The 27,140-nt window shown below is 43.2% G+C and overlaps 1 protein-coding gene across 1 annotated transcript in view; it reads left to right on the top strand.

Annotated features, from left to right (window-relative positions):
- The first annotated feature begins 1,350 nt into the window (after window positions 1–1,350).
- The window catches only part of rexo1 (REX1, RNA exonuclease 1 homolog), a 91,214-nt gene continuing 65,424 nt past the window's right edge, over window positions 1,351–27,140 (top strand). Inside the window, exon 1 of the mRNA XM_072244124.1 lies at window positions 1,351–1,722. Within this exon, the coding sequence (XP_072100225.1) occupies window positions 1,569–1,722 (154 nt within the window). The 5' untranslated portion in view covers window positions 1,351–1,568. The remainder of the gene's footprint in view (window positions 1,723–27,140) is intronic.

Genomic DNA, 27,140 nt, shown 5'->3' with positions numbered 1-27,140 from the left:
GTTAATTTGCAGGTTCATTCGGTGGCGAGGAAGGCAAATGCAATGTTAGCATTCATAGATAGATAGATAGATATACTTTATTAATCCCGGGGGAAATTTGGTTTTGTTACAGCTGCACCAACCAAGAATAGAGCGTAAGAGGCCTATTATACAGGAGCTGGGATGTGATGCTGAGGCTTTATAAGGCACTGGTGAGGCCTTTCCTTGAGTATTGTGAACAGTTTTGGGCTCCTCATCTAAGAAAAGATGTGCTGGCATTGGGGAGGGTCCAGTGGAGGTTCACAAGGATGATTCCGGGAATGAAAGGGTTATCATACGAGGAACCTCTGATAGTTCTGGGTCTGTACTCGCTGGAATTCAGAAGGATGAAGGGGGATCTCATTGAAACCTTTCGAATGATGAAGGCCTAGACAGAGTAGATAATGAATGGATGTTTCCCATGGTGGAGGAGTCTAGGACAACAAGGCCCAGCCTCAGGAGAGAGGGTCTCCATTTAAAACAGAGATGCAGAGGCATTTCTTTAGCCAGAAGGTGGTGAATTTGTTACCGCAGGCAGCTGTGGAGGCCAGGTCGTTGGGTGTATTTAAGGCAGAGCTTGATAGGTTCTTGATTGGACATGGGATCAAAGGTTATGGGGAGAAGGCCAGGGAGTAAAAAAAGGGTCAGCCATGATTGAATGGTGGAGCAGACTCAATGGGCCAAGTGGCCTAATTCTGTTCCTATCTCTTATGGCAAGTGAATCTTATTATCTATTAATTTATTCATGGTAATATTTTCATTGTGTTGTGTGTGAGTTATGTGCACTGTTATGCACCTTGATCCAGAAGAATGTTGTTTCGTTTGGCGTATACATGTGTATGGTTGAATGACAATAAACTTGAACTTGAAGTGACTCGATGTGAGAAGGAGTGCGAGATTGAGATAAACTCAATACTTGGAAAACTTGCCAGGAAACCGGAGGGCAAAATTCAACAATCCCAGGCTTGCCGCACGAAGGTGACTGGGCTTCCTGGGTGCACAATGCAAGCGGAGTGCCGAGAAAGAGGACTGCCTCCTGGTTTGAGCCAACATTATTCTTCATGGGACGGCATCTTTAGGTGAGGAGGAGGCAGCAAAAAGTACATCCCCCTTTTGACATTGAATAAACTTAAGACAAACTTCTCAACCACTTACACATGGTTTCATTCTTATTCAGTGCTGATAGGCCGCCTTGCTGATTCACACAGAGGAGAGAGGGAGAGATAGAGATAGGAGAAAAGAAAAAGAAAAGTAATTTAATTACAGCCCATACGAGCAAAAACTTGCAGTTTAAGTCCCAACTTTGGTCACGTGTGTTGTTGTTGCTGCCTGGTGACGTCAGCGGTCGAAGGACCCAGGTTAAAGAGCCAAGATGGCGGCTACGGCCGGAGCGGGGCGTCCGGATCGGGCATCTGTCCGCTGCTGAGCGTCCCTCACACCTCTCAATATATCTCCTCTCCGCCACCAACCCCCGTCCCCTTGTCACTTGCGTCCACTCTCCGCGGGGTTATTATTATGCCTTGTTCCCGAGGCCGGGTCCCGTCTGCAGAATGCTGCGTTCCACCGAATTTTTCCGCAGCATCGAGTGCCCTTTCTACGGCGCCGGCGGTGGCTGCAACCGGCCCTACTGTCACTTCAGGCACCGCCACCAGAGGCCGAGGGAGAGGCAGCCGGCCGACGATCAGCCTCTAGCAGCTGACCGAGGTGAGTCGGCTCAGGGAGGGATGAGCTGTTGTGGAACGGGGGTGGCTCCGGTCACTTGGTTCATGGATGTCGTGTTATCTGTATGTACCAAATGTTTCATCGGAAGGAGTGGGAGGGCCTTGCCCTTTTCTGCATGGTTCACTGTTGACGAATTGAATTGCCCTTAGTCAAAGCATTAATACAGAGCCATTAACTACCCCAGCGATAGAGTGGGTCACGTTTATAAAGTATAGGCCACATTACGCTGTGACTTTCCCTGCCTTGTTTTGTTTGTTTTATGTTATCGACCCTAGTGGGTCGGACCGTACTGCTCCGAAAAGTCAGTGTGCAGTGAAAGTTATGGTTTATCAGATTGCAGAGATCTCGCCAGATGTTAGCATGACCAGCTTTGTACTTCACGGTAGAGATACTGTGGCTTTGCATCTGGGAAGTGATGCGTAATCTGCAACTTTCTCGTAATTCTAATTTTGAGGTCTGCCTGGCTGCTCTGCCGTTTTGGTAGATTTTTGAAGAAACCAGGGAAAAATAGGTCTTTGCTGTACAACACAAACTTCACTAAGTTCATATGGAGCACTAATATTTTTCATAACTATATTAAGTGTCTTTTTCCATATGGTAGTAATGAGAAGAATGTGTGCACCTCCCGGAATGTAACAGAGCTGTGATGATTTAGGGCTTACTCCCACATAATTTCAGAGTAAGCCATGTGTTTTTCTTGGTATTGTCCCAGATATTTTTGTTTTAAATATTTGTTAGCCAGAAGTGCATTGGTCTCAGCTTCCTTTTATTTTTGTCAGATCAGTCTATTTATCTTTCTATGTGAAGAAATCTATAATAATCTTAATTCGGTTTCTAAATTTTTTTTCAAATTAGATGTTGCATTCTAGCTATCTACGTGTCAATATCTCTAAAAGGGAAACAGGCTTTCATCTTTCTGAAAGCATGTTACTTGAATGAAAGGGGGTCAGTAGCCTAGCGGGAAAATTTGCTTTTGCCATCAGGAAGACTTTAAACTAGACTGGCACGGTTGGGACTTGAGAGACGAAAATGGGCACATGTGGCAACCAAAGAGAGTAAGCCTAGCGATCAAGTTAGCTATGTTGAGTATTGATAAGGCCTCTGCTTAAAATTTCATCTAATTTGTTGCACATAGATTAACAGGTAAGTGTGAAGTACTGAGGGTGTGGATAGCCTCAGGGGAATGAGATATTGCCATAATAGAAATGTAGCTAAGAGAAAGGCAGGGCTGACAGCTCAATGGCCCATGCTCTAGGCATGACAGAGGGACAGGTAAAAGTGTAGGGGGTGTGATAAGGTACAACTTTACAGCAGTACTGAGAGAGGATGTTTATTTATTTATTGGGATACAGCGCGGAATTGGCCCTTTGAGCCGCACCGCCCCTGATTTAATCCTGGGACAATTTGCAACACTTAATTAGCCGACCAACTGGTACGTCTTTGGACTGTGGAAGGAAACCGGAGCACCCGGGAGAAGCCCACGCAGTCACGGGGCGGTTGTACAATCTCCTTGCAGGCCTTGGTGGAAATTGAACCCAGATAGCATTGTGCTCTACTCTAGCTGTGCTGCCCTAGTGTAGTGATTCTTGAGGGTTCATCCAATGAAGCCATTTGGATAGATCTTAGAAATAAGAAAGGGTTTGTTGATAGTGAAGCAGCTAACAGTGACTTTCAAAGAAACCTTAATCAGTTACTGAGATGGGCTGAAAAATGGCAAATGAATTTCAACTTGGGTAAGCGTTAGGACAGTCAAACCAAGGTGGGACTTAATACAGTGAAGCACAGGGCACTGATGAGTGTTGTGACAAAGGGATCTGGAAGTATAAGTGGGCATTTTACTGAAAGCAGCTACGTAAGTATGCAGTGATGAAGAAGGAATTTAACATGCTGGTCTTCAGTCAGGGCACAGAGTTTAGGAGTAGGGATATTAAGTTGCAGTTATTCCAGTTGTTGGTGAGGGTACACTGGAGTATTGAGTACAGTTTTAGTCACTCTGTTATAGGAAAGACATTGTCCAGGTGGCAAGGATGCACAAGAAATTTATGAAAATGCTGCCTGGACTAAAAGGTCTTGAGTTATAGGAAGAGATTGGTCTTGATGGTTGTTCTTGATCATTATTCCCTGGAGTACAGGAGAATGAGAACTGACTTCACAGAAATTTTTAAGATCATGAGGGCTGCAGATAAGGTGGGCAGTTGGTCTTTTACCCAGGGTTAGGGAGTCCAAGACCAGGTGGCACGTGTAAGATGGGGGGTGGGGGAGAGATTTAAAAGAGACTCAGAGTTAACTACTTTACACAGAGGGTAGTGAGTATTTGGAATAAGTGGCCGTAGGGAGTGGTCAAGGTGGCTAAAGACACATTTAAGACACATTTGGTTAAGTACTTGGAAGAGAGGGGCTTGGAGGGTTAGTGGTCAGGATGGGCCAGTTGGACCAAAGGAGCTACTTCTGTGCTGTATTACTCTGAGTTTCTTCTGAGCTTCCTGTTTAAATAGAAACCGTCCCAATATCATTGGTATCTTCATAGCTTTGTGTTATTTGGAAATATTCTTCCAATTCTATTTTGTACATTTAATCTAAACTATAATGATGTACTTAAAACCACTCTGAAGATTCAGCATATAACCCATTATATGTTTGTGGCTTCACTGGTCTTGTATTCTTGTGCTCCTGTTTATAATGTTCAAAGCAGTATGACTGTTTATATTTTACTTGCAGATTTAAGAGACTGTGCTTAAGAACCACTTGCTGTTCTGTAAGTTAGATTATATTTTCCTAATTGCCAGCATCATCTTGAATTCTGATACAATCTGTCTTTCTGTTTGATGATGGAAGGTGTTCTGTCATCTTTGCCCGGCCAATGTGTATGTGAATTTAGACCCATGGTAGTACCCACTGAATAGTTCAGCATGCATTTAGTTAATGGACAGTAAATACTGACCTTGACAGTGACTTGCATAGGGCACGAATATCGCCTTGAACATCATTTCCTTACTGATACTTTTCCAGTAACTCCCAAGATTTCCCTGCAAGAGTTTTAAAAGGACATTGGGGCTGCTGCTTCTTATGAAGGGTGCTGCATATTTGAACTGACTGTATTACTTACATCCTTCACATAGGTGAGGAGTAAAAATCTTTGTTATGTCTCTGTCTAAATGTGCAATTTACAGTTATTTGTAATAAATAGGATGTACATAACAATCTAGTTCAGAAATACAATTGTGTCAAAGGTACATTTGATGTCAGAAAAATGTATACAATATACATCTGAAATTCTTTTTCTTCGCAACCATCCACAAAAATAGAGGAGTGCCCCAAAGGATGAATGACAGTTAAACGTTAGAACCTCAAAGCCCCCCCCCAGCTCCACCTCTTATACGTAAGCATCAGCAAAGCAATGATTCCCCCTCTCCCACCAGCAAAAAAAGCATTGGTGCCTCCCACGAAGCACTCAAGTGTGCCGGAAAGCATCAATAAAGACACAGACTTGTAGTACCCCAAAGACTGCTTGTTCACCCAGTAATTCAACATACCTCAGGCTCTCTCTGTCCCTAATAAGGGGAAAAAGAGCAGTCTCTCGTTTTGCAGCGAGAGCGGAAACATAACAAGCAACTCACTGATTTATGATGTTAAAAGTCTGTTGTATCAGCATGAATTAATCAATCTGATGGCCTGGTGGAAGAAGCTGTCCTGGAGCCTGTTGGTCCTGGCTTTTACACTGCGGTACTGTGCTTCGGATGGTAGCAGCTGGAACAGTTTGTGGTTGGGGTGACTTGGGTCCCCAATAATCCTTCGGGCCCTCTTTACACACCTGTCTCTGTAAGTGTCCAGAATAGTGGGAAGTTCACATCTACAGATGCGCTGGGCTGTCTGCAGCACTCTCTGCAGAGTCTTGTGATTGAGGGAGGTACAGTTCCCATTACCAGGTAGTGAAGCAGCCAGTCAGGATGCTCTCAATTGTGCCCCTGTAGAAAGTCCGTAGGATTTGGGGACTGTTACCAAACTTCTTCAGCCATCTGAGGTGAAAGAGGCGCTGTTGTGCCTTTTTCACCACATAGCCGGTATGTACAGACCACATGAGATCCTTGGTGATGTGTATTTTGAGGAACTTAAAGCTGTTCACCCTCTCAACCCCAGATCCATTGATGTCAATAGGGGCTAGCCTGTCTCCATTCCTCCTGTAGTCCACAACCAGCTCCTTTATTTTTGAGACTTTGAGGGAGAGTTTGTTTTCTTGACACCACTGTGTCAGGGTGATGACTACTTCTCTGTAGGCTGCCTCTTTATTATTTGAAATTAGGCCAGTCAGTGTAATATCACCAGCAAATTTAATTAGCAGATTGGAGCTGTGGGTGGCGACACAGTCATGGGTATACAGAGAGTTAAGGAGGGGGCTTAGGACACAGCCCTGAGGGGTACCTGTGTTAAGGGTCAGAGGGACAGAGGTGAGGGAGCCCATTCTTACCACCTGCTGGCAATCTGACAGGAAGTCCAGGATCCAGCTACATAAGGCAGGGTGAAGGCCGAGGTCTTTGAGCTTCTTGCCAAGCCTGGAGGGAATTATGATGTTGAATGCTGAACTGTAGTCCAAGAACAGCATTCTCACATAAGCATCCTTGTTCCCAGATGTGTAAGGAAGGTGTGTAGAGCTGTGGCTATTGCGTTATCTGTTGATCGGTTATGTCAGTAGGCGAATTGTAAGGGGTCCGGTGTGGGTGGTAGCATGCTGCAGACGTAGTCTTTGACCAGCCTGTCAAAGCATTTGCTTATTATTGAGGTCAGTGCGACAGGACACCAGTTGTTCAGACATGTTACCTTGGTCTTTTTAGGTACAAGGACAATGGTGGATGTTTTGAAGCAGGAGGGGACTTTACACTGGGAGAGGGAGAGATTAAAAATGTCTGTAAACACACCTGCCAGTTATGCCGTACACGTCCTGAGTACCTGCTCTGGGATACCCGTCCAGTCCCGCAGCCTTGCGACTGTCCACTTGTTGGAAACACCTGCGTACTTCAGCCTCCGAGATGACCAAGGTGCGAGTCGCTTTGGTGGCTCTCCTTGGGGGCTTAGTGTTGGCGATATTGAACTGAGCATTAAAAAAAAGATTTAGCTCATCTAGGAGAGGGGCAGCGTTGTTGGCAGCACCACTGTGCTCAGCTTTGAAGTCTGCAATGGTGTGCTGACCTTTCCATAAACTGCGTATGTCGTTAGTGGAGAGTTGTGCCTGGATCTTATCCCTGTCTTGTTTCGCTGCCTTGTTGACTTTGTGCAGATTATAGCTGCGTTTTTTGAGTTCCTGTTGGTTACTGACAATGTAAGCTCTGTGTCGCACAGTAAGTGCTGCTCGCATGGAACTGTTGGTCCAGTGTTTCTGGTTTGGGTAGACCCTGACCAATTTCTGGGGGGATAACCTCCTCAATGCACTTGTTTGAAATGGTGGTTGAGGCAGGCACATTAGCAAAGTTTGAAAGCTATCTAGCTTTAGGAACATGGCTTTTAAACATTAATAAGTACATGGATAGGAGAGGTTTAGAGGACTATGAGCCAAATGCAGGCAGATAGGATTAGCTTACCGGGCTACACTGGTGGTATGGGCGAGTTGATTTGAAGAGACTTTCCATGCTATGGGACTTTGTGATTGAATATTAATGGAATTTCCTTCTGAATATTTTTTATTGAATCTTCAAGCTTTCTTCCATTTTATGAATTTCAGTTATTTGTAACTTTTTTATTTAAAAAAAAGGAAATTTCCCATATTGGTGTCAGGGAAGGGATCATTGGTTATGTTAAAAAAGCTAGGGTACTTGCTTTAAGAGGATATTTGAATATTTTGGGATAAATGGGAATTTTCTTCCAGTGAATTAATAACCAGCAGCTGCAGAAATTGGCTAAAGAAGTAGAATTTTGTACTCTCTGTTCCCTACCTGAGGAGGGTTTATTGTCACGTGTGGAGGCACAGTGAGAAACTTTAGTTTGCATGCAGAATATTTTAGCATATCAGTACATCAAAGATGGGGACCTCTGTTGATCAGGGATGACCATGGATATTCAAAGTTCAAATGACGTTGCATTCTAGCTATCTACATGTTGCTATGCGAGCCAGAGCAGTATGATATGGAGAGCAAGCGTTTTTTTTTCATGCAGCAAGCTTCCTGTCTCCCCACAACTGATGAATCCAAAGGGACAGGAGAAACTGATAGTTTGACACCAGTCAAACCAGCGGGAGTTGTCAGTCAGTATTGAACTCGACGTAGGACTGCTTTAGGGAGTCCAGCTCCGGATTTTCCCTCTGGGTTTACTCCCAAAGTCTTTCCCAAGAGTTGGGTATAGCTGCAAGGCAGTGGAGGTTTGAGATCAGAGTTTCCTTCTAGATGAGCTGCCAACCATGGCTGACAAGTTTCATCTGTCCAAAGCAAAGTTTAACCTGCCTTTGTCCCTTCTGGCAGTAGAAACAGTTCCATTGAGCTTAGTAGCCAAGCCCTAAGCCACATGGCCAGGAGCTGGACTTGGTTGTCAGAAGCTACTTGAGGCACATGTGGTTGGGAGCATTTAATAGGTAGTGGGAGCTAATCCCCATGTAACCCCCCCCCCCCCCCCAGTTATGACAACCTTGAGGAACCTACATCAAGGTAGTACAAGGGAAAAGCAATAACAATGCAGAATAAGTAGTCGTAAAACACTACAGCACAGAAACAAGCCCTTTGGTCCATCCAGTCTGTGCCAACTATTAATCTACATAGTCCAGTGGTCCCCAACCACCAGGCCGCAGACCGGTACCGGGCTGCAAGGAAACGATATGATTTGGCAATATGAAACGATATGAGTCAGCTGCACCTTTCCTCATTCCCTGTCATGCACTGTTGAACTTGAACATAGGGTTGGCAACTGTCCCGTATTAGCCGGGACATCCCGTACACTGGGCTAAATTGATGTTTCCCATACAGGACCACCCTTGTCCTGTATTTCCTCCACTAAGGTAGAGCATTCCTATGAAACCGTTTGTAACGTAAGCAGAAATGGCGTAAAGTGAAGAACAATTACCATTAATTTATATGGGAAAAATTTTTGAGTGTTCCCAGACCCAAAAAAATAACCTACCAAATCATACCAAATAACACATAAAAGCTAAAATAACACCAACATAGAGTAAAAGCAGGAATGATGTGATAAATACACAGCCTATGCTGCCTATTTAGAAATAATGTATGTACAGTGTAGTTTCACTTAACAGAATTGGGAAGATTAAGCCAAAACCGATTTGTAGAAAAAAAAAATCGGCACGTACACGCATGCGCACACAGGTGCCCGTGCAAGGCTTCATGGTCATGGTAGTCTTTCTCGGGGTAAACGCAAGTGTCCCGTATTTGACTGCTACTTTTGTCCCTTATTTGGGAGTGAGAAAGTTGGCAACCCTACTTGAACCCCCCCATCGGCCGGTCTGTAAGAATATTGTTAATATTAAACTGGTCTGCGGTACAAAAAGGGTTGGGGACCCTTGGCCTAGTCCAATCTTTGTGGACCTGGACCATAACCTTCCATACCCCTCCCTCCATGTACCTATCCAAAGTTCTCTTAAATGTTGAAATCAGACCCACATCCACCACTTCTGCTGGCAACTCATTCCACATTTTCACTTCCTCTTAGTGAAGAGGTTCCCCTTCATATTCATCTTAAAAGATTTCACCTTTCAGCCTTAACCCATATCCTGTAGTTGTAGTCTCACCCAACCTCAGTGTAAAAAGCCTGCTTGCACTTACCCTATCTATGCCCCACATTTTGTATACCTCTATCAAATCTCCCCTCATTCTCCTCTGCTCCAGGGAGTGAAGTCCTAACCTACTGAACCTTTCTCTATAACTCAGGTTCTCAAGTCCTGGCAACATCCTTATAAATTTTCTCTGTGCGGTTTCAATCTTATTGATCATCTTTCCTGTAGGTAGGTGACCAAAACTGCACACAATACTCCTAATTAAGCCTCACCAATGTCTTAAATAATTTCAACATAACATTCCAACTCCTGTGTTCAATATTTTGATTTATGAAGGTCAATGTGTTAAAAAGCTCTCTTTCCAACTCTATCTACCTGTGACACTACATTCAAGGAATTATGGATCTCTATTCCCAGATTCCTCTGTTCTACCACACTCCTTGGTGCCCTACTGTTCACCATGTACGTCTTACCCTGGTTTGTCCTGAAAAACAACACTTCACACCTGTCTGCATTAAATTCCATCTGCCATTTTTCAGCCCACTATTCCGGATCCTGCTGTAAACTTTGATGGCCTTCCTCACTGTCCACTACTGTTGCAATCTTGGTGTCAACTGCAAATTTGCTGATCCAGTTTACTGCATTATTATCCAGATCATTGCTATAGATGACAAACAACAGAAGACTCAGCACTGAACTCTGCAGCACCCCACTAGTCACGGACTTCCAGTCAGAGAGGCAACCATGTACTACCACTCTGGCTTCTCCTGTGAAACCAATGTTTAATCCATCATCTGAATGCCAAGCGACTGAACCTTCAACCGCCAACGTGGACCTTGTCAAAGGCCTTTCTAAAGTCCACACAGACAACATCCACTGCCTTGCCTTCAACAACTTTCATGGCAATTTCCTCAAAAAACTCTTAAGATTGGTTAGACACGACCTACCGTGCATGGAGTCATGTTGCCTATTCAGTCCCTGTCTATCCAAATACTGTATATCTGGTCCCTTAGAATACATTCCAGTAATTTGCCCACTACTGATGTCAGGCTCACCGGCCTATAAATTTCCGGCTTAATCTTAGAGCCTTTTTTAAATGACAGAATGACATAGGCTATCCTCCAATCCTTGCCTATTGCTAAGGATGTTTCAAATATCTCTGACAGGGTCCTTATAATTTCTGCACTAGCCTCCCACAAAATCCGAGGAAACACCTTGTCAGGCCCCAGAGAATTATCCACCCTAATCTGCCTCAAGACAGCAAACACCACCACCTCTAATCTGTATAGGGTCAATGACCTCCTTGTTTTTTTGCCTCACTTCTATCAACTTTGTCTCCTGAGTAATGTTACGTAACCGGCAACAATGAATATTAATCGAGACAGGTTTTATAAAAACAACCGAACATTTATTAAACACGTATAAGCGATAGGGGAAAAAAAAAACAAAAGGAAAACTTTAACCAGAGGTTAAACAGGTATGCAGCCGTTCATCATCTCCACTCGGCTCTGGTTCTTAAAGCGTTAAATGCTGAAAACAGTTCTTAAAGCGATGCAGTCAGATATAGTTCTTAAAGCGATGACTTCAAAAGTCCAACAGTTTTACGCATTCAATTGGGAGAGATTTGTTTGGAGAATGATTTCTTCACCGACGCACCTTTACTGCCGGTTCTGTCCACAGGATTCTCGATGCCAAAAATAAACAGTTTAAATCAACTGCCCTTAAATTTCTTTTAGAGAGAGAGCCTTTTTGCATGAACTCATTGTGCTTTTACAAGAGTTATCTCAATGCAGCTTCTGTTCAACGAAGACTCAATAAGATCGACCCTTTATTAAACTGCCAAACCGATGCTGGCTTCTCTCGATCCTTCACTTCGATGAATTCTTCACTTCCCCTTCAAAACTGTCGGAATTGAGTAAATTGGCACTTCCAGCCACAAATTTCCAGTCCAAATGCAATATGTTGTAAGAGAACGCACCTTCCGTTTTAAAAATGAAACTGCGTCACAAAAACAAACACGCAACAGAAACGGAGGCACAACACGTTCTACCTGGAAATCTACAAACTCAAAAACCCACTGTGTCACCTGAGTCGACCCTTATATAGTCACGGGGCACATGTCACCACGTGACCTCACATCGGTGGGAAAATCACATCAGGTGACCTCCAAAAGACCATCACAGCATTCTCAAAAAAAACCAGATCTCCTTGAGCATGTAACAGTAAATACAGATGCAAAAAAAATCTTTTAAGATCTCCCTCATGTCTTTCATCTCCATGCACAGTTGACCACTTTGATCTCCCACAGGACCAATTTCGTCCCTTGCTGTTCTTTTGCTTTTAAAATATCTGTAGAACCCCTTGGGATTCTCCATAACCTTGTCTGCTAGAGCAATCTCTTGCCGCCTTTTAGCCCTCCTGATTTCCTTAAGTGTTCTCTTGCATTCTTAACTAACTCATTTGTTCCTTCCTCCCTGTACCTGCTAGCACCTCCTTCTTAACCAGGACCTCAATATCTCTTCAAAACCCAAGGTTCCTTCAACCGGTTATCCTTGCCTTTTACTCCATCAGGAACATACAAACTCTGTACTTTGAAAATTTCACCTTTGAAGGCCTCCCGTTTACCAAGCACACCTTTGACAGAAAGCAACCTGTCCCAATCCATAGTGCTACAGTTACAGAAAGTGCAATGCATGCAGGCAATAAGGTGCAAGACCATCATAAGATAGATTATGAAGTTAAGAGTCCATCCTGTTAGATTGTGAAGTCATGAGCCCTCCATTGTCAATGATGATAACAACTGCGAGAAGTGCATCCAGCTGCAGCTTATAAAGAAACACGTTAAGAAGTTGGTGCTGGAACTGGATGAACTCCGGATTGTTTGGAAGGCTAAAGGGGTGATAGATAGGACATATAGAGAGGTAGTTACACCCAAGGTGCAGGACACAAGAAACTGGGTGACAGTCAGGAAGAGGAGAGGGGTTAAGGAGCCACCAGAGCAGAGTACCCCTGTGGCCAATCCCCTCAACAACAGGTATATCACTTTGGAAACAGTTTTGGGGGGGCGGGGGGGGGGGGAGTGGTGACCTAACAGAGGAAAGTCACTGTGGGTGAGTCTCTGGCCCTGAGTCTGCTTCTGACTCTGAAGGGAAGTGGGGAGAAAGAGGCATGCTGTGTTGATAGAGAATTCTTTAGTTAGGAGAATGGACAGGAAGTTCTGTGGGCAAGAACGAGATTTCTGGATGGTATGTTGCCTCCCAGGTGCCAGGGTCTAGGATATCTCGGATCGAGTCCTCAACATTCTTAAGTGGGAGTGTGAACAGCCAGAAGTCCTGGTCCATGTAGGTACCAATGACATGGGGAGTGATGAGGTTCTGCACAGGGAGTTCAGGCAGTTAGTGCTAAATTAAAGGGTTATGATCTTGGGATTGCTACCCATGCCACGTGCTAGTGAGGCCAGAACTTGGAAGATTTTATACTGTTTAAAACATGGCTAAGGAGTTGAGTTAGAAGGGAAGGCATAAGATTTTTGGATCAGTGGGCTTTCTTCCAGGGAAGTTGGACATCAGAACTGGCGGGGGACTAATATCCCTTGCGAGAAGGTTTATTAATGCTGCACGGTTGGGGTTTAAACTAGAATTGCAGGGGATGGGAACCAGAGTGCCAGAACGGCTAGTGGAGAGGTTGTGGAAGCAGATGTTGGAAAGACCTCAGACAAAGTTAAAAAACAAAAAGTTGGAGCATGTGCAACTAATGTCCTGGCTGTCCATATTTCAGTGCAAAAAGTATCGTAGGAAAGGCTGATAATGGTGCTGAGATGAGGTAGCTGGTTTACAAACAGGCGATACATAGTGAGGAGAGGCTGTTGATGGGCCAAAATTGCAGTTAATGGGATGTTGCAACGTAAAAGCCAAAGTCAGAAAGGGTGAATATAGGGCTGAAGGTGTTGTACAGTATATGGAATAAGGTAGATGAGCTTGCAGCACAGGTACAGATTGGCAGTTATGATGTTGTAGGCATCACTGAATCATGGCTGAAGGAAGATTATAGATGGGAACTTAATGTCCTGATACACATTGTATCGAAAGCAGAGACAGGAAAGCGGAGGGGGAGGTGTTGCTCTTTTGGTGAAAAATTAAATCAATTCAGTAGAAAGAGGTGACATCGGGTCAGAAAGTGTTGAATCATTGTGGATAGAGTTAAGGAACTGCACGAGCAAAAAGACCCTGATGGGAGTTGTATACTGACTCCCAAAGAGTAGTAACGATGTGGCCTGCAAATTACAATGTGACATACAAAATGCATGTCAAAGGGGCAATGTTACAACAGTCAAGGAGGACTTCAATATGCAGGTAGATTGGGAAGATCAGGGTAGTGTTAGATTCCAGGAGGAGGAATTTCTAGTGTGCCTACGAGATGTCTTTTTAAGCATGCGGCATGGTAGGGTAATGATTAGCACATGGCTTTACAGTTTCAGTGACCCGGGTTCATTTCCTGCAGATGCCTGTAAAGAGTTTGTACATTCTCCCCGTGGCCACGTGGGTTTCCTCCGGGTGCTTTGGTTTCCTCCCACAGTCCAAAGACGTACTGGTTGGTAGGTTAATTCCTCATAATAAATTGTCCCGTGATTAGGCTAGGGTTAAATCGGGGGTTACTGGGTGATGTGGCTGGATGTATGTAAATTAATTTTTTTTAAAACTTAGAGCAGCTTGTGGTTGAGCCCACTAGGGGTTCAGCTATTCTGAAATGGGTGTTGTGCAATGAACCAGAATTGATTAGAGAGTTTAAGGTTAAAAAAAACCCCTAGGGGAACATGATCATAATATGACAAATACACCCAGAATTTTGAGAATGAGAAACTAAAGTCAGATGTATCAGTAGTACAGTGAAGTAAAGGGAATTACAGAGGTCTGAGAGAGGAGCTGGCCAGAATTGATTGGAAAAGAGCACTGGCAGGGATGATGGCAGAGCCACAATGGCAGGAGTTTCTGGAAGCAGCTTGGAAGGTGCGTCCCAGAGAGGAAGAAGGATTCTAAAGGAAAGATGACACAACCGTTGCCAACAGGAGAAGTCAAAGCCAACATAAAAACCAAAGAGGGCATATAATAGAGCAAAAAATTAGTGGAAAGTTAGAGGATTGTGAAGCTTTTTAAAAAAACTGCAGAAAGCAACTAAAAAATAGTCATTAAGAAAGTAAAGATGGAATGTGAAAGTAAGCTAGCCAATAATATTAAAGGGGATACTAAAATTTCTTCTGATACAAAGAGTACAAGAGAGGTGAGAGTGGGTATCAGACATCTGGAAAATTATGCTGGAGAGGTAGTAATGGGGGACAAGGAAATGGTGGACGAACTAAATAATAAATTTGCATCAGTCTTCACTGTGGAAGATACTACAGGCCAGTTAGTCTGACCTTAGTAGTTGGGAAGATGTTGGCGTCGATAATTAAGGATTGGTCTCAGGGTACTTGGAGGCACATGGTAAAATAGGCCATAGTCAGCATGGTTTCTTCAAGGGAAGTCTTGCCTGACAAGTCTGTTGGGATTCTTTGAAGAAATAACAAGCAGGATAGACAAAGAAGAATTGTTGATGTTATGTACTTGGATTTTCAAAAGGCCTTTGACAAGATGCCACACATGAGGCTGCTTAACAAGCTATGAGCCCATGGTATTACAGGAAAGATTCCAGCGTGGATAAAGCAGTGGCTGATTGGCAGGAGATAAAGAATGAGAATAAAGGGAGCCTTTTCGAGCTGGCTGCCTTTGACTAGTGATGTTCCACGATTCTTTTAATGTTATATGCCTGAGATTTGGATGATGAAATTGATGGCTTTGTTGCAAAGTTTGCTGATTATATGATGGAGGGGCAGGTAGTTTTGAGGAAGTAGAGAGGCAACAGAAGGACGTGGACAGATAAGGAGAATGAGCAAAGAAATGGCAGGTGGAATACAGTCAACACACATCAAAGTTGCTGGTGAACGCAGCAGGCCAGGCAGCATCTCTAGGAAGAGGTACAGTCGACGTTTCAGGCCGAGACCCTTCATCAGGACTAACTGAAAGTAGAGTATCAAATTCACAGATGGGTGACTTCATTGAAGCCTATCGAATGGTGAAAGGCCTTGATAGAGTGGATGTGGAGAGGATGTTTACTATGATAGCAGAATGTAAGACATGAGAACAGAGGGACATCCTTTTAGAATGGAGATGAGGAGGAAATTCTTTAGCCGGAGAGTCTCTTGAATCTCTTGAATTCTTTGCCACAGGCATCTGTGGAGGGCAAGTTTATGTATATTTAAGGCAGAGGTTGTTAGATTCTTGTTTAGTCAGTGCATGAAGGAATATGGGGATTAGACAAGAGTTTAGGTCTGAGAGGAAAATTGGATGAACATTGATGGAATGGCAGAGAGGACTCTGCACCAAATTTCTGATATTTGCATGCCAGCTGATCTGCTTCAACTAAGTAGAAATTAAGTTAAATGTTATTTACAAATTTTTGTGCATTACAACTTCACTCCACTTAGCTTTGTGAAAGATGCTTTTACTGCTTATTAACTCACAAAATATTTAAAGTAATAGGGAATGAAGTAATGAAGAAATGCTCTATTGGAAAATCGATTCAAAATTGATAATTATAATTAAATACAAGTACTGCACTGTTTAATACTGTGTAGATTCTGAAATTCCCTACTTCTGAGGATTTTTCTTTTAAATGGATTGCAAAACTTCTCTGACTGTTCTTTGGATTAGAAAACTTCAACCTATTCTCTGGTGCTTTTATGGCTAAAGAACAACTGGGAAGAAATGTGCATGTGATGATATCTGTCATTAGTTTTTTGTTTCACTTTTTAAAATCTATATTTCTTATTTCTATTGGCAGCTTTTTTTTTTACCAATTTACAAATCTCATTTAAATTTCTCCAGCTTTTGTAGATATTTACAGGGGAAAAAGCTCCTCCAATTTCGCTAGGAGAACCTGACACTACTCTGAATTAGTATTGACTGAAGGATCCATTTCAGTTTTATATTATTATCATTAGGCTTCTGATTGCAAGGGCATGGACTGATTGCTGGAAATGTGTCCTGGTGGTCATTGTTCATCTATAATCTGCAACTCAGGGTGTTCCACTGTGGTATCAAGATGAACTAGTCATACTGCTGGTAGATATCTAAAATATACACTGAATGGTTTCTGAATGGTAATATGGTGTAGTGATGTGTGATGTTTTTAAATTCCTTCTTTCTCTTAGGTTGGAAGAGTTAAGGCTAGGCTTCAACACTCCTACCATAACAATGAGCTCATTTGTAGGGGTCCAAACACAAAATACTCTGCAGATGCTGGGATCAAAGCAACACTCACAACACGCTGGAGGAACTCAGCAGGTCGGGCAGCATCTGTGGAAACGATCAGTCAACGATTCGGGCTGGAACCCTTCGTCAGGACTGAAGAGGGAAGGGGCAGAGTTGAAGTGGGTGGCTACTGGGAGATCCTGTCTGTTGTGGTGGACGGAGTGGAGGTGCTCGACAAAGCGGTCCCCCAATCTGCGTCGGGTTTCACTGATGTAGAGGAGGCAGCACCGGGAGCACCGGGTGCAATAGATGACCCCAACAGACTCACAAGTGAAGTGTTACAATGGGTGATCCAGTGCTCCCGGTGCGGCCTCCTCTACATCCGTGAAACCTGATGCAGATTGGGGGACCGCTTCGTCGAGCACCTCCGCTCTGTCCGCCACAACAGACAGGATCTCCCGGTTGCCACCCACTTCAACTCTGCTTCACACTCCCATTCGGATATGTCCATACATGGCCTCCTCTACTGCCATGATGAGGCTAAACTCAGGTTGGAGGAGCAACACCTCATATACCGTCTGGGTAGTCTCCAGCCCCTTGGTATGAACATCGAATTCTCCAACTTCCGGTAATTCCCTCCCCCTCCCTTCCCCTATCCCTATTTCACTCTGCCCCCTCCCCCAGCTGCCTACTACCTCCTTCATGGTTCCGCCTCCTTCTACTACCCATTGTGCTTTCCCCTATTCCTCCTTCACCTTTTCTGCCTATCACCTCCCTGCTTCCCCTCCCCCACCCCTTTATCTTTCCCCTACTGGTTTTTCACCTGATACCTACCAGCCTTCTCCTTCCCACCCTCCCCCCACCTTCTTTATAGGGCCTCTGCCCCTTCCCTCTTTAGTCCTGACGAGGGGTTCCGGCCCGAAACGTTGACTGATCGTTTCCATGGATGCTGCCTGACCTGCTGAGTTCCTCCAGCGTGTTGTGAATGTTGCCCTGTAGGGGGTCCAGTCACTCCCTTGAATTTGGAGCTATTTTGCAAATCAGATGTAAGCTAACTAAATCAGAAGAGTATGTTTTTGGGATTATCCTATGGATATTACAGATGTCTTTTCCTTGGTAAAATGTATAAAAGATTGAATAACTCAATTTTCATTTTGTTATATTGTAACAAGATTCACGCCTCTTCTTCCAGGATGTTAGGTGAGCATTCTGCTTTTGAATCTTTTCAGATAAACCCTGTAAAATGCATGGAAATAGGCAGCAGGATGGGCTTTTCTTGCTTTTCCCAAATTTTCTGCAGCTGTTCTCCTGGCATGAGTCATTTTCTGTGAACAAACTATTGAATTGGTTTTCTTTCATTCTAATGCCAGGTGATAATATACTATGGTTGTTCCCTGCTTTGGAATTGAGGATTATAGCTACTTCAATATTAACTTCAAAAAGACATACTTTTTATCATTTGTAGGGCTGGGAGAATGAATTTGCTAATTTCCAGTTTAGTAGACACTTGACATCAAAGACAGTTTGGTTTTGTTGTGTCCAACCAAGCTGCAAATCAGTTCACTGATCTCAGATTAATAATCACACCTGAGACTTTTCTGAGGACACAGTAGTATTGCTTTTATGAACCAGCCATATCCAAAATTGTACTTGAGTATTGCATCTTAAAATTTGTCAAGTAAGTTTGCAAGTTTCATACCTTTTACTGATTTTTGAAATTTTTACAGTCAACAAGAAAGAAAGGTTAGAAACAGAAAGTGAAATTGGGGGTTTCTAATGAACTGTCTTGTACTGTATGTAGGCATTGTACTTCCCATTGAGCTATTTGTTCAAGGAAGTCAGAATATTTAATTGGGCAGTAAAAAAGCTTTACTAAATTACTCATCACCAAACTTTAGCAGAATTTCCAATCACCTAGATGTGTGAAAATTGTTAAGTGGCTGTTAGACCTGCATTTTATCTAATTGAAGAACATCAGAATTACAACTAAATTTATAAAAGCACATAGAATGAATCAAATTGAAGTTTAAAAAAGTCTATTTGAATAGTTACAGTTTGGGAAGGGTTACTTATAAAAGAACATCTCATTCTCAAATTTTCAAACTTTATTTTAATTTTTGCAGTTCTACACTCATGTGGCCACTTTTTTGGGTACACATTGGACCCTGGTGAGGTCTTCTGCTGCAGTAGCCCATTCACTTCGAGGTTCGATGTGTTATGCTCTTCTGCACACCACTGTTGTAATATGTGGTTATTTGAGTTATGGTCACCTTTCTGTGAGCTTGAAGCATTCTCCTCTGACCTCTCTCATCTCACAGAACTGCCAATCACTGATTTTTTTTTTTGTTTTTCACACCATTCTCTGTAAACTCTGTAGACTGTTGTGTATGAAAATCCCAGGAGATCAGCAGTTTCAAACACCCCATCTGGGAGCAACAATCATTCATTCCATGGTCAAAGTCACTTTGATCACATTTCTTCCCCGTTCTGATGTTTGGTCTGAACCTCGTGACTATGTTTGCATGCTTTTATGCATTGGGTTGCTGATTAGAAATTAGAAATTTTCATGAGCGAGCCGATAAAATGGCCACTGAGTATTTGGAATGTCATTGTGTTTTGGTAGATAATTTTACAGTTCAAGCTTGATGATAAATGTTTTTTTAATAGAATGTATTTTTCTGGACAATTTCATCTTTTGTTATATTCTTCTATATTTTTACTTTATTTTTGAATTTTATATCTTGATTTAGATTCACATTCTGTGTCATTCAGTTGTTTTAAGTTTTTCAGAAGACTGCTCCAGTACTATGTGTTTTGTATTATAAATCTGATAAGATTTTCTTTTGGTAATGAAATATTAAAACAATTTTTTGTCTTTTCTCCCTTCTGTTTCTCATTCTCTTCACCTCTTGTGTGCTTTGCTTTGTTTTTCCCCATCTATCTGTGTCCTTGCATGGAACTTGGAGCCAGAGTTGGTCTAAATTCTTTGCTCTTCCTGAAAGCGTTAGTGGCATTGTATTGCTTGTGTACATGATATAGAAATGCCTTGTCCTCTCTAGACCATAGGTGATTGAGTGGCTGGATTGGGAGATAATTTGGAAGTTGAGTGTGAGAAAGAAGTGGTATGATCAAAAGCCTAGACACTTGTGATAAAACTAGATACAACCTGATAAAACTGTTATTTTTATGACGACAAATACTTTGCAGTGCATCCGCGATCATCTTAGACATTACTGATTGCAGTTACTGGTATGAGATTGCTGTCCATTTGGGAGAAAGTAGAGTTTTGACTGCTAACTCTGAGTTACTTTTGGAACTAGCTTAGATGGAAATCTTGGTTGGTGTGGGCCATGTGGGAAGTAAGGCCTTTTCCATACTCTGACTCTATGCTAAAAGGAGATGAGACAGATTTAAAAAAAAAACATGCATTTGGCTATCTTGGCTACACATGAGAGATTCCACAGAACAAATTGTTGAATTCCTGGGCTAAAAAGGTCAATTGAAATCATATTGAGTTCTTCTTCTTGCGCCCTTAACTCCTAGTGGAGTTGCCGGGGCACCGTCATGTCAAGCTTTGCACCAGTTTGGTGTGCTCATCATGCGGCATGTCCTGGGCATCTGAAACCTGGTGGAGCCCATACCTCTCCAGGTTTGACCACAGCCGATTTCCTCCAACTAGGTGGCTTGCCTTGGTCGTGAACACGTGGCCATTATAGTTCATCTGAGAACCTTTCTGCCCCGGCCGGTGACTTCATCATGGAAGTCATTCGCCCAGTGGTGCCGTGTTAACACGACCCCCTCACGTAGTTTAGCCTGCCAGCTGAAGTGGTTTACCGGGGGTATGGTGCTTGGAGCCAACATGTGAGAGATTTAGGAGATGGATGAGGACCGGTGATGCCCATCCACCCTGTCTGGTAGGGAGCAGCATGCTCAAAGTTACTACCTTAATCCAGACCCCCCCATATGGAGTTATCATGTTGTTAAAATACAGGTTTCCCCCGCCATCCGAAGGTAGAGCGTTCCTGTGAAACAGTTCGTAAGCCGGAATGTCATAAAGTGAAGAAGCAATTATCATTTATTTATATGGGAAAAATTTGTGAGTGTTCGCAGACCCAAAAAATAACCTACCAAATTGTGCCAAATAACACATAAAACCTAAAATCACAGTAACGTATAGTAAAAGCAGGAATGATAGACCGGTTAGCCTAGCGGTCCCCAACCACCGGGCCGTGGACTGGTACCAGGCTGCAAAGCATGTGCTACCGGGCTGCGAGGAAACGATATGATTTGGCGATATGAGTCAGCTGCACCTTTCCTCATTCCCTGTCACACTCACTGTTGAGCTTGAATGCATGCGAGGTCATTACCCGCGCGTCATCCATGTCAGCGCGGGAAGGAGATCAACTCCTCGAGCTTACAAGTGACGGCGGGCTGAAAAGCTTGTTTGACATAACATCTCTGCCGGCATTCTGGATCAAACTCAAGGCTAAATATCCTGAGATAGCCACAAAAGCACTGAAAATGTCGCTTCCATTTCTAACATATCTCTGCAATGAATGCAACGAAAACTACACTGCGGATTAGACTGGACATAAGGAACCCCCTTCGAGTATCGCTGTCTCCCATCACCCCTCGATAGAACCGTCTTGTTGCAGGAAAACAAGCCCAGGGCTCCCACTGATTCAGCGATATTGGTGTGTTGCAATGATTTTATATGTTCATACGGGGAAAATATGTGCTGTGTGTTTAATATCCAAACGTTACTTAAAATGTTATGATGCTATTGACTTATATAACCATATAACAATTACAGCACGGAAACAGGCCATCTCGGCCCTTCTAGACCGTGCCGAACGCTACTCTCACCTTGCCCCACCGACCTGCACTCAGCCTATAACCCTCCATTCCTTTCCTGTCCATATACCTATCCAATTTTAAATCATAATATCGAATCTGCCTCTACCACTTCTACTGGAAGTTCGTTCAACACTTACTTCAAGCTCCCCTCTCCTCCCCTGATAATTAACATCACTTATATTCATGCGAGGAAAATATGCGCTGTGTGTTTAATATGAAATTCGTTAGGTAGAAACACAGAAACATAGAAAATAGGTGCAGGAGTAGGCCATTCGGCCCTTCGAGCCTGTACCGCCTTTCAGTATGATCATGGCTGATCATCCAACTCAGAACCTTGTACCAGCCTTCCCTCCATATCCCCTGATCCCTTTAGCCACAAGGGCCATGTCTAACTCCCTCTTAAATATAGCCAATGAACTGGCCTGAACTGTTTCCTGTGGCAGAGAATTCCACAGATAAACCCTTTTAGAAATGAAATTGAGTGTATTAGCCACTTATCAACTATATTCCGGTCGTGATTAACACCCCCCCCCCCCGGCACAGAATCTCCAAAAACGGTTTGTAGAAAAAAAATCGGCAAGTCACGCATGCGCACACAGGTGACCGCGCAAGGCTTCATGGTCATTGTAGTCTTTCTCAGGGTAAACACAACGTATTTGACTGCTACTCTTGTCTGTTGGCAACCCTACCCTCCACCCCCCCCCCCCCCCCACCACCACCCCCGGTCGGCCAGTCCACAAGAATATTGTCAATATTAAACCGGTCCACAGTGCAAAAAAGGTTGGGGACCCCTGGGTTAGTCTGGCATCACTGGTGGGGAAAATGTTAGAGTCAGTTATCAAAGGTGTGATAACAGCACATTTGGAAAGTGGTGAAATCATCGGACAAAGTCAGCATGGATTTGTGAAAGGAAAATCATGTCTGATGAATCTCGTAGAATCTTTTGAGGATGTAACTAGTAGAGTGGATAGGGGAGAACTAGTGGATGTGGTATATTTGGATTTTCAAAAGGCTTTTGACAAGGTCCTACACAGGAGATTAGTGTGCAAACTTAAAGCACACGGTATAGGGGGTAAGGTATTGATGTGGATAGAGAATTGGTTGGCAGACAGAAAGCAAAGAGTGGGAATAAATAGGACCTTTTCAGAATGGCAGGCAGTGACTAGTGGGGTACCGCAAGGCTTAGTGCTGGGACCCCAGTTGTTTACAATATATATTAATGACTTAGATGAGGGAATTAAATGCAGCATCTCCAAGTTTGCGGATGACACGAAGCTGGGCGGCAGTGTTAGTTGTGAGGAGGATGCTAAGAGGATGCAAGGTTACTTGGATAGGTTAGGTGAGTGGGCAAATTCATGGCAGATGCAATTTAATGTGGATAAATGTGAGGTTATCCACTTTGGTGGCAAGAACAGGAAAACAGATTATTATCTGAATGGTGGCCGATTAGGAAAAGGGGAGTTGCAACGAGACCTGGGTGTCATTGTACACCAGTCATTGAAAATGGGCATGCAGGTACAGCAGGTGGTGAAAAAGGCGAATGGTATGCTGGCATTCATAGCAAGAAGATTCGAGTACAGGAGCAGGGAGGTTCTACTGCAGTTATACAAGGCCTTGGTGAGACAACACCTGGAGTATTGTGTGCAGTTTTGGTCCCCTAATCTGAGGAAAGACATTCTTGCCATAGAGGGAGTACAAAGAAGGTTCACCAGATTGATTCCTGGGATGGCAGGACTTTCATATGTTGAAAGACTTTCATTTGTTGAAAGACTGGATCGACTAGGCTTATACTTGCTGGGATTTAGAAGATTGAGGGGGATCTTATTGAAACGTATAAAATTCTAAAGGGATTGGACAGGCTAGATGCAGGAAGATTGTTCCCAATTTTGGGGAAGTCCAGAACGAGGAGTCACAGTTTAAGGATAAAGGGGAAGCCTTTTAGGACCAAGATGAGGAAAAACTTCTTCGCACGGAGAGTGGTGAATCTGTGGAATTCTCTGCCACAGGAAACAGTTGAGGCCAGTTCATTGGCTAGTTAGATAAGGCCCTTGTGGCTAAAGGGATCAGGGGGTATGGAGAGAAGGCAGGTACAGAGTTCTGAGTTGGATGATCAGCCATGATCATAGTAAATGGCGGTGCCAAAGGGCCGAATGACCTACTCCTGCACCTATTTTCTATGTTTCTATGATATGATAAATACACAGCCTATATAAAGTAGAATTACTTTTCTACAATCATTGCCGCACTGTCCACCGTAGCGAAAATCTCACGCAAGTGCTGTCGGCAGAAACACTCTCTCCAGTAACCTTTAAGCTATGAAGCTGCCAAATCATACCAAATAACACATAAAAATACACAGCCTATATAAAGTAGAAATAATGTACGTACAGTGTAGTATCACTTACTGGAATTGGGAAGACACAGCGCCGAACACACTGATGATGGTGTGTTAGGCTGAGTCTTCGGAGGTTGGAGTGGTGCAGTGGTCCCCAACCTCCAGGCCGTGGACCGATACCAATCCACGAAGAATGCAGGGGTGCAGCGGTAGCTGGGACGCACCCAGCACATCTTTAAGAAAAAAGCCGAAATAAACAAGCTAATTAATTAGGTGCGCCTGGCTACCGCGTTGCCTCTGATCTGGGCCAACATTTGCGTGCCGGGTGGCACCTAATGAATTAGCTTGATAATTTCGGCTTTCTTCTTAAAGATGTGCTGGGTGCGTCCCAGCTACCACTGCATTCTTCGCGGCAATGTATGGATCTGTGGCCTGGAGGTTGGGGTGGTGGGACATTGGGGTGTCATCTCATCGTTGTCTGTTTCCATCAGGGCAGGCAGGTCATCTTCTTCTATGTCTGCCTGCCTCGATGTCGAATGTCGAGGTACCTTGTCTGCTGTGGCTGACGTGGAAGGCTTGAAAAACAACAGTATGCTTGACTGCTTAACCTCGCGCATTATTCTATCATACAGTTCTTTGTAAGCACTCAAACCATCCTGCAAATATACCCTAAACCTACGTACCCTTTCAAAATTAAAGTCGTACTTTTCTGCAGTCGTTGCAGCGAAAATCTCATGCAGTTGCTTCACGTTCAGTTCCTGGACAACTTCACTTTTGGTCCATTCGCTACTGCATTCAGTTTCGATTGTTATCCTTTCCTCTTCCAATTGCATCAGCTCTTCATCTATCAGTTCTTGGTCATGGGATGTCAAAACCTCTTCAACATCATCTTTGTCAACTTCTACAAGCCAAACTCACTTTGTCCTTACTTAGTTCACCACGATTGAAACGCTTAATTATGTCTAGTTTTACACTAAGTGTAACACCCTTAACGAGCTCTTTTAGGCTTTTCTGATACCTTAGAGCTCATCTTGCTAATGGATGCCCAAAGTAAATCGACATAAAGCACAGATGCTCACAGGCACGTGTTTAAGCAATGCCGGCTAGAATGCAGTTCTGGGGGAGGAGCTTGGCTGCTCGGGGCGTGCGCTGCCTTTTTTCATAACAGTGAAAACGCCTTCTGTTAGTGAAAACAGGTAACTAATGTAGTTCTTTTGTAAAGCGAACGTTCGAAAAGCGGGGGACACTTGTATATTACATTGTCAAATATATTTATCTTTGTGGCAAGTTCAGTGAGTAATTAAAATTAAATTATTGTTGTGTTCAGCCCTGTGCTTCGTAGATTCAGCTGCAATGGAGCAGTGATAAATTTGCTTAAATCCATTAAACTGTACTGCCTTTCATCAAGTAAAATTGTAGTGTGACCTTTTTGTCAATTCAAAAGTTGGGGTATTATGTTGCAATAGTACAAGGAGTTGGTGAAACTGCATTTAGAAAATTGTGTTCAGGATTAAATGCTGCAAGTGATGAATGGAATGATTTTAAAATAATCAATTGGTCTATTTGACTGAGAACAGTCATATTTTACCATGCTCCCATCCTCATTTTATGTCGGAACAAATTAAGGTATTTAAACACCTCTGAAGTAGGAATTGCTGGTTTGTTTTGGCTCATATCGGATCATACCTCATTGAAACCACTGAGCTACTTTGGATATATTTGTTAATTGGCTTGTACCAAGGTTGTACATTATTCCTTTTTTTTAATGCTCATCACTTTTGTTTTTTTAAACTGTATTTATTTTGCCCCTGATGTATCAGAGTTGCAAATGGCATCTGCCCCGATAATGGCTATTCATCCTCTTGAGCATTATTCTGCAGCCAAGTAAGTTAATTTATGTAGTATAGTTCATTCTGGTTTTTGCATTACACCAGTACATTTACTCTTTGCAGCAGATGTCACAATACCATTTGGCACTGCAATGATCCTCCCTTTCTCAGGGTCCTGTTGCACTGTAACATCTAGACAAGAGACTGGGTTGCTTGATATGATTATGATTATGAAGACATGCAGTCCTCTTTTATTGTCATTTAGTAATGCATGCATTAAGAAATGATACATTATTTCCTCCGGTGTGATACCACAAAACACAGGACAAACCAAGACTGAAAAAAAACTAACAAAACCACATCATTATTACGTATAGTTACAAACAGTGTAACAATACCATAACTTGATGAAGAAGTCCATGAGCACAGTAAAGTTCAAAGTTTCTCAAATGTCTCACATCTCACGCAGACGGGCGAAGGAAGAAAAACTCTTCCTGCCATGCCGACCACAATCCGACTCTGAGTCACCCGAAAACTTCAAGCTCTGATCAGCTCTCCAACACCGAGTACAGAGCGCCATCTCTGTCCGAACCTTTCGACCTCCTTCTCGGTCGCCAAAAAGCAGGCATGGCCAGGGATTTTGAGGCCTACCCTCCGAAGGATTCACGACCACACAGTAACGACAGCAGCAAATGGGCATTTCAGAAATTTCTCCAGATGTTCCTCTGTGCTTTCATGTCCATTCTCCATCAAATCAGAATTGTCCACGGCCCCTATTTAACAGATACGGTATCATTTTTCACCGGAGTGCTGCACACACGCAGGCAGTCTGCCATCTTCTCCTCCCAGATATGAGGGCTTGAAGGGTTCAGATCGGGTTTACGTGTCGATAAAACACTTAACTGGGCCTTGCAATGCTGGCATAGCTTTATCCAAACCAGGATGATTTGCACGTGTCCTCAGTACTTTATCAATGTTTAGTGTTTTGTTCTCAAGCAGATCAATACCTGTTGGAGATTGTTATGTGGATGAGTGCTTAGATTTAGATTGACTGTGGTTGGGTCAGGTTTTTATTTTATACACAAACAATATCAAATGTTTGGCTGAAAGAAACAAAGATTAAATAACATTTCTGAAGGAAATGAAGGTTAAACTTTCAACCATTTTATCAGAGCCCTTCCTATTTACGGATGGACAAATGGGCAGAATATCTGAAATATTGCCCCCCACCACCCCCGCTGTTCTTCATATATGCGTTTTAATCTGCTAAGGATTTTCATTAGTTTCTATTCTAATTTCAAATTCTTGAATCTTCAGCAATTTGATTTTTTTTTTTGCTATTTGGTTTAGATGAGTTCAATAAGTATTTGTTCATGTTCAAAGTT

The sequence above is a fragment of the Mobula birostris genome, chromosome 26 (assembly GCF_030028105.1).
Source record: "Mobula birostris isolate sMobBir1 chromosome 26, sMobBir1.hap1, whole genome shotgun sequence".
NCBI classification, from domain to species: Eukaryota; Metazoa; Chordata; class Chondrichthyes; order Myliobatiformes; family Myliobatidae; genus Mobula; species Mobula birostris.
Note: the sequence above shows the minus strand (reverse complement) of the source record. Positions and strands in the feature narration are given on the sequence as shown.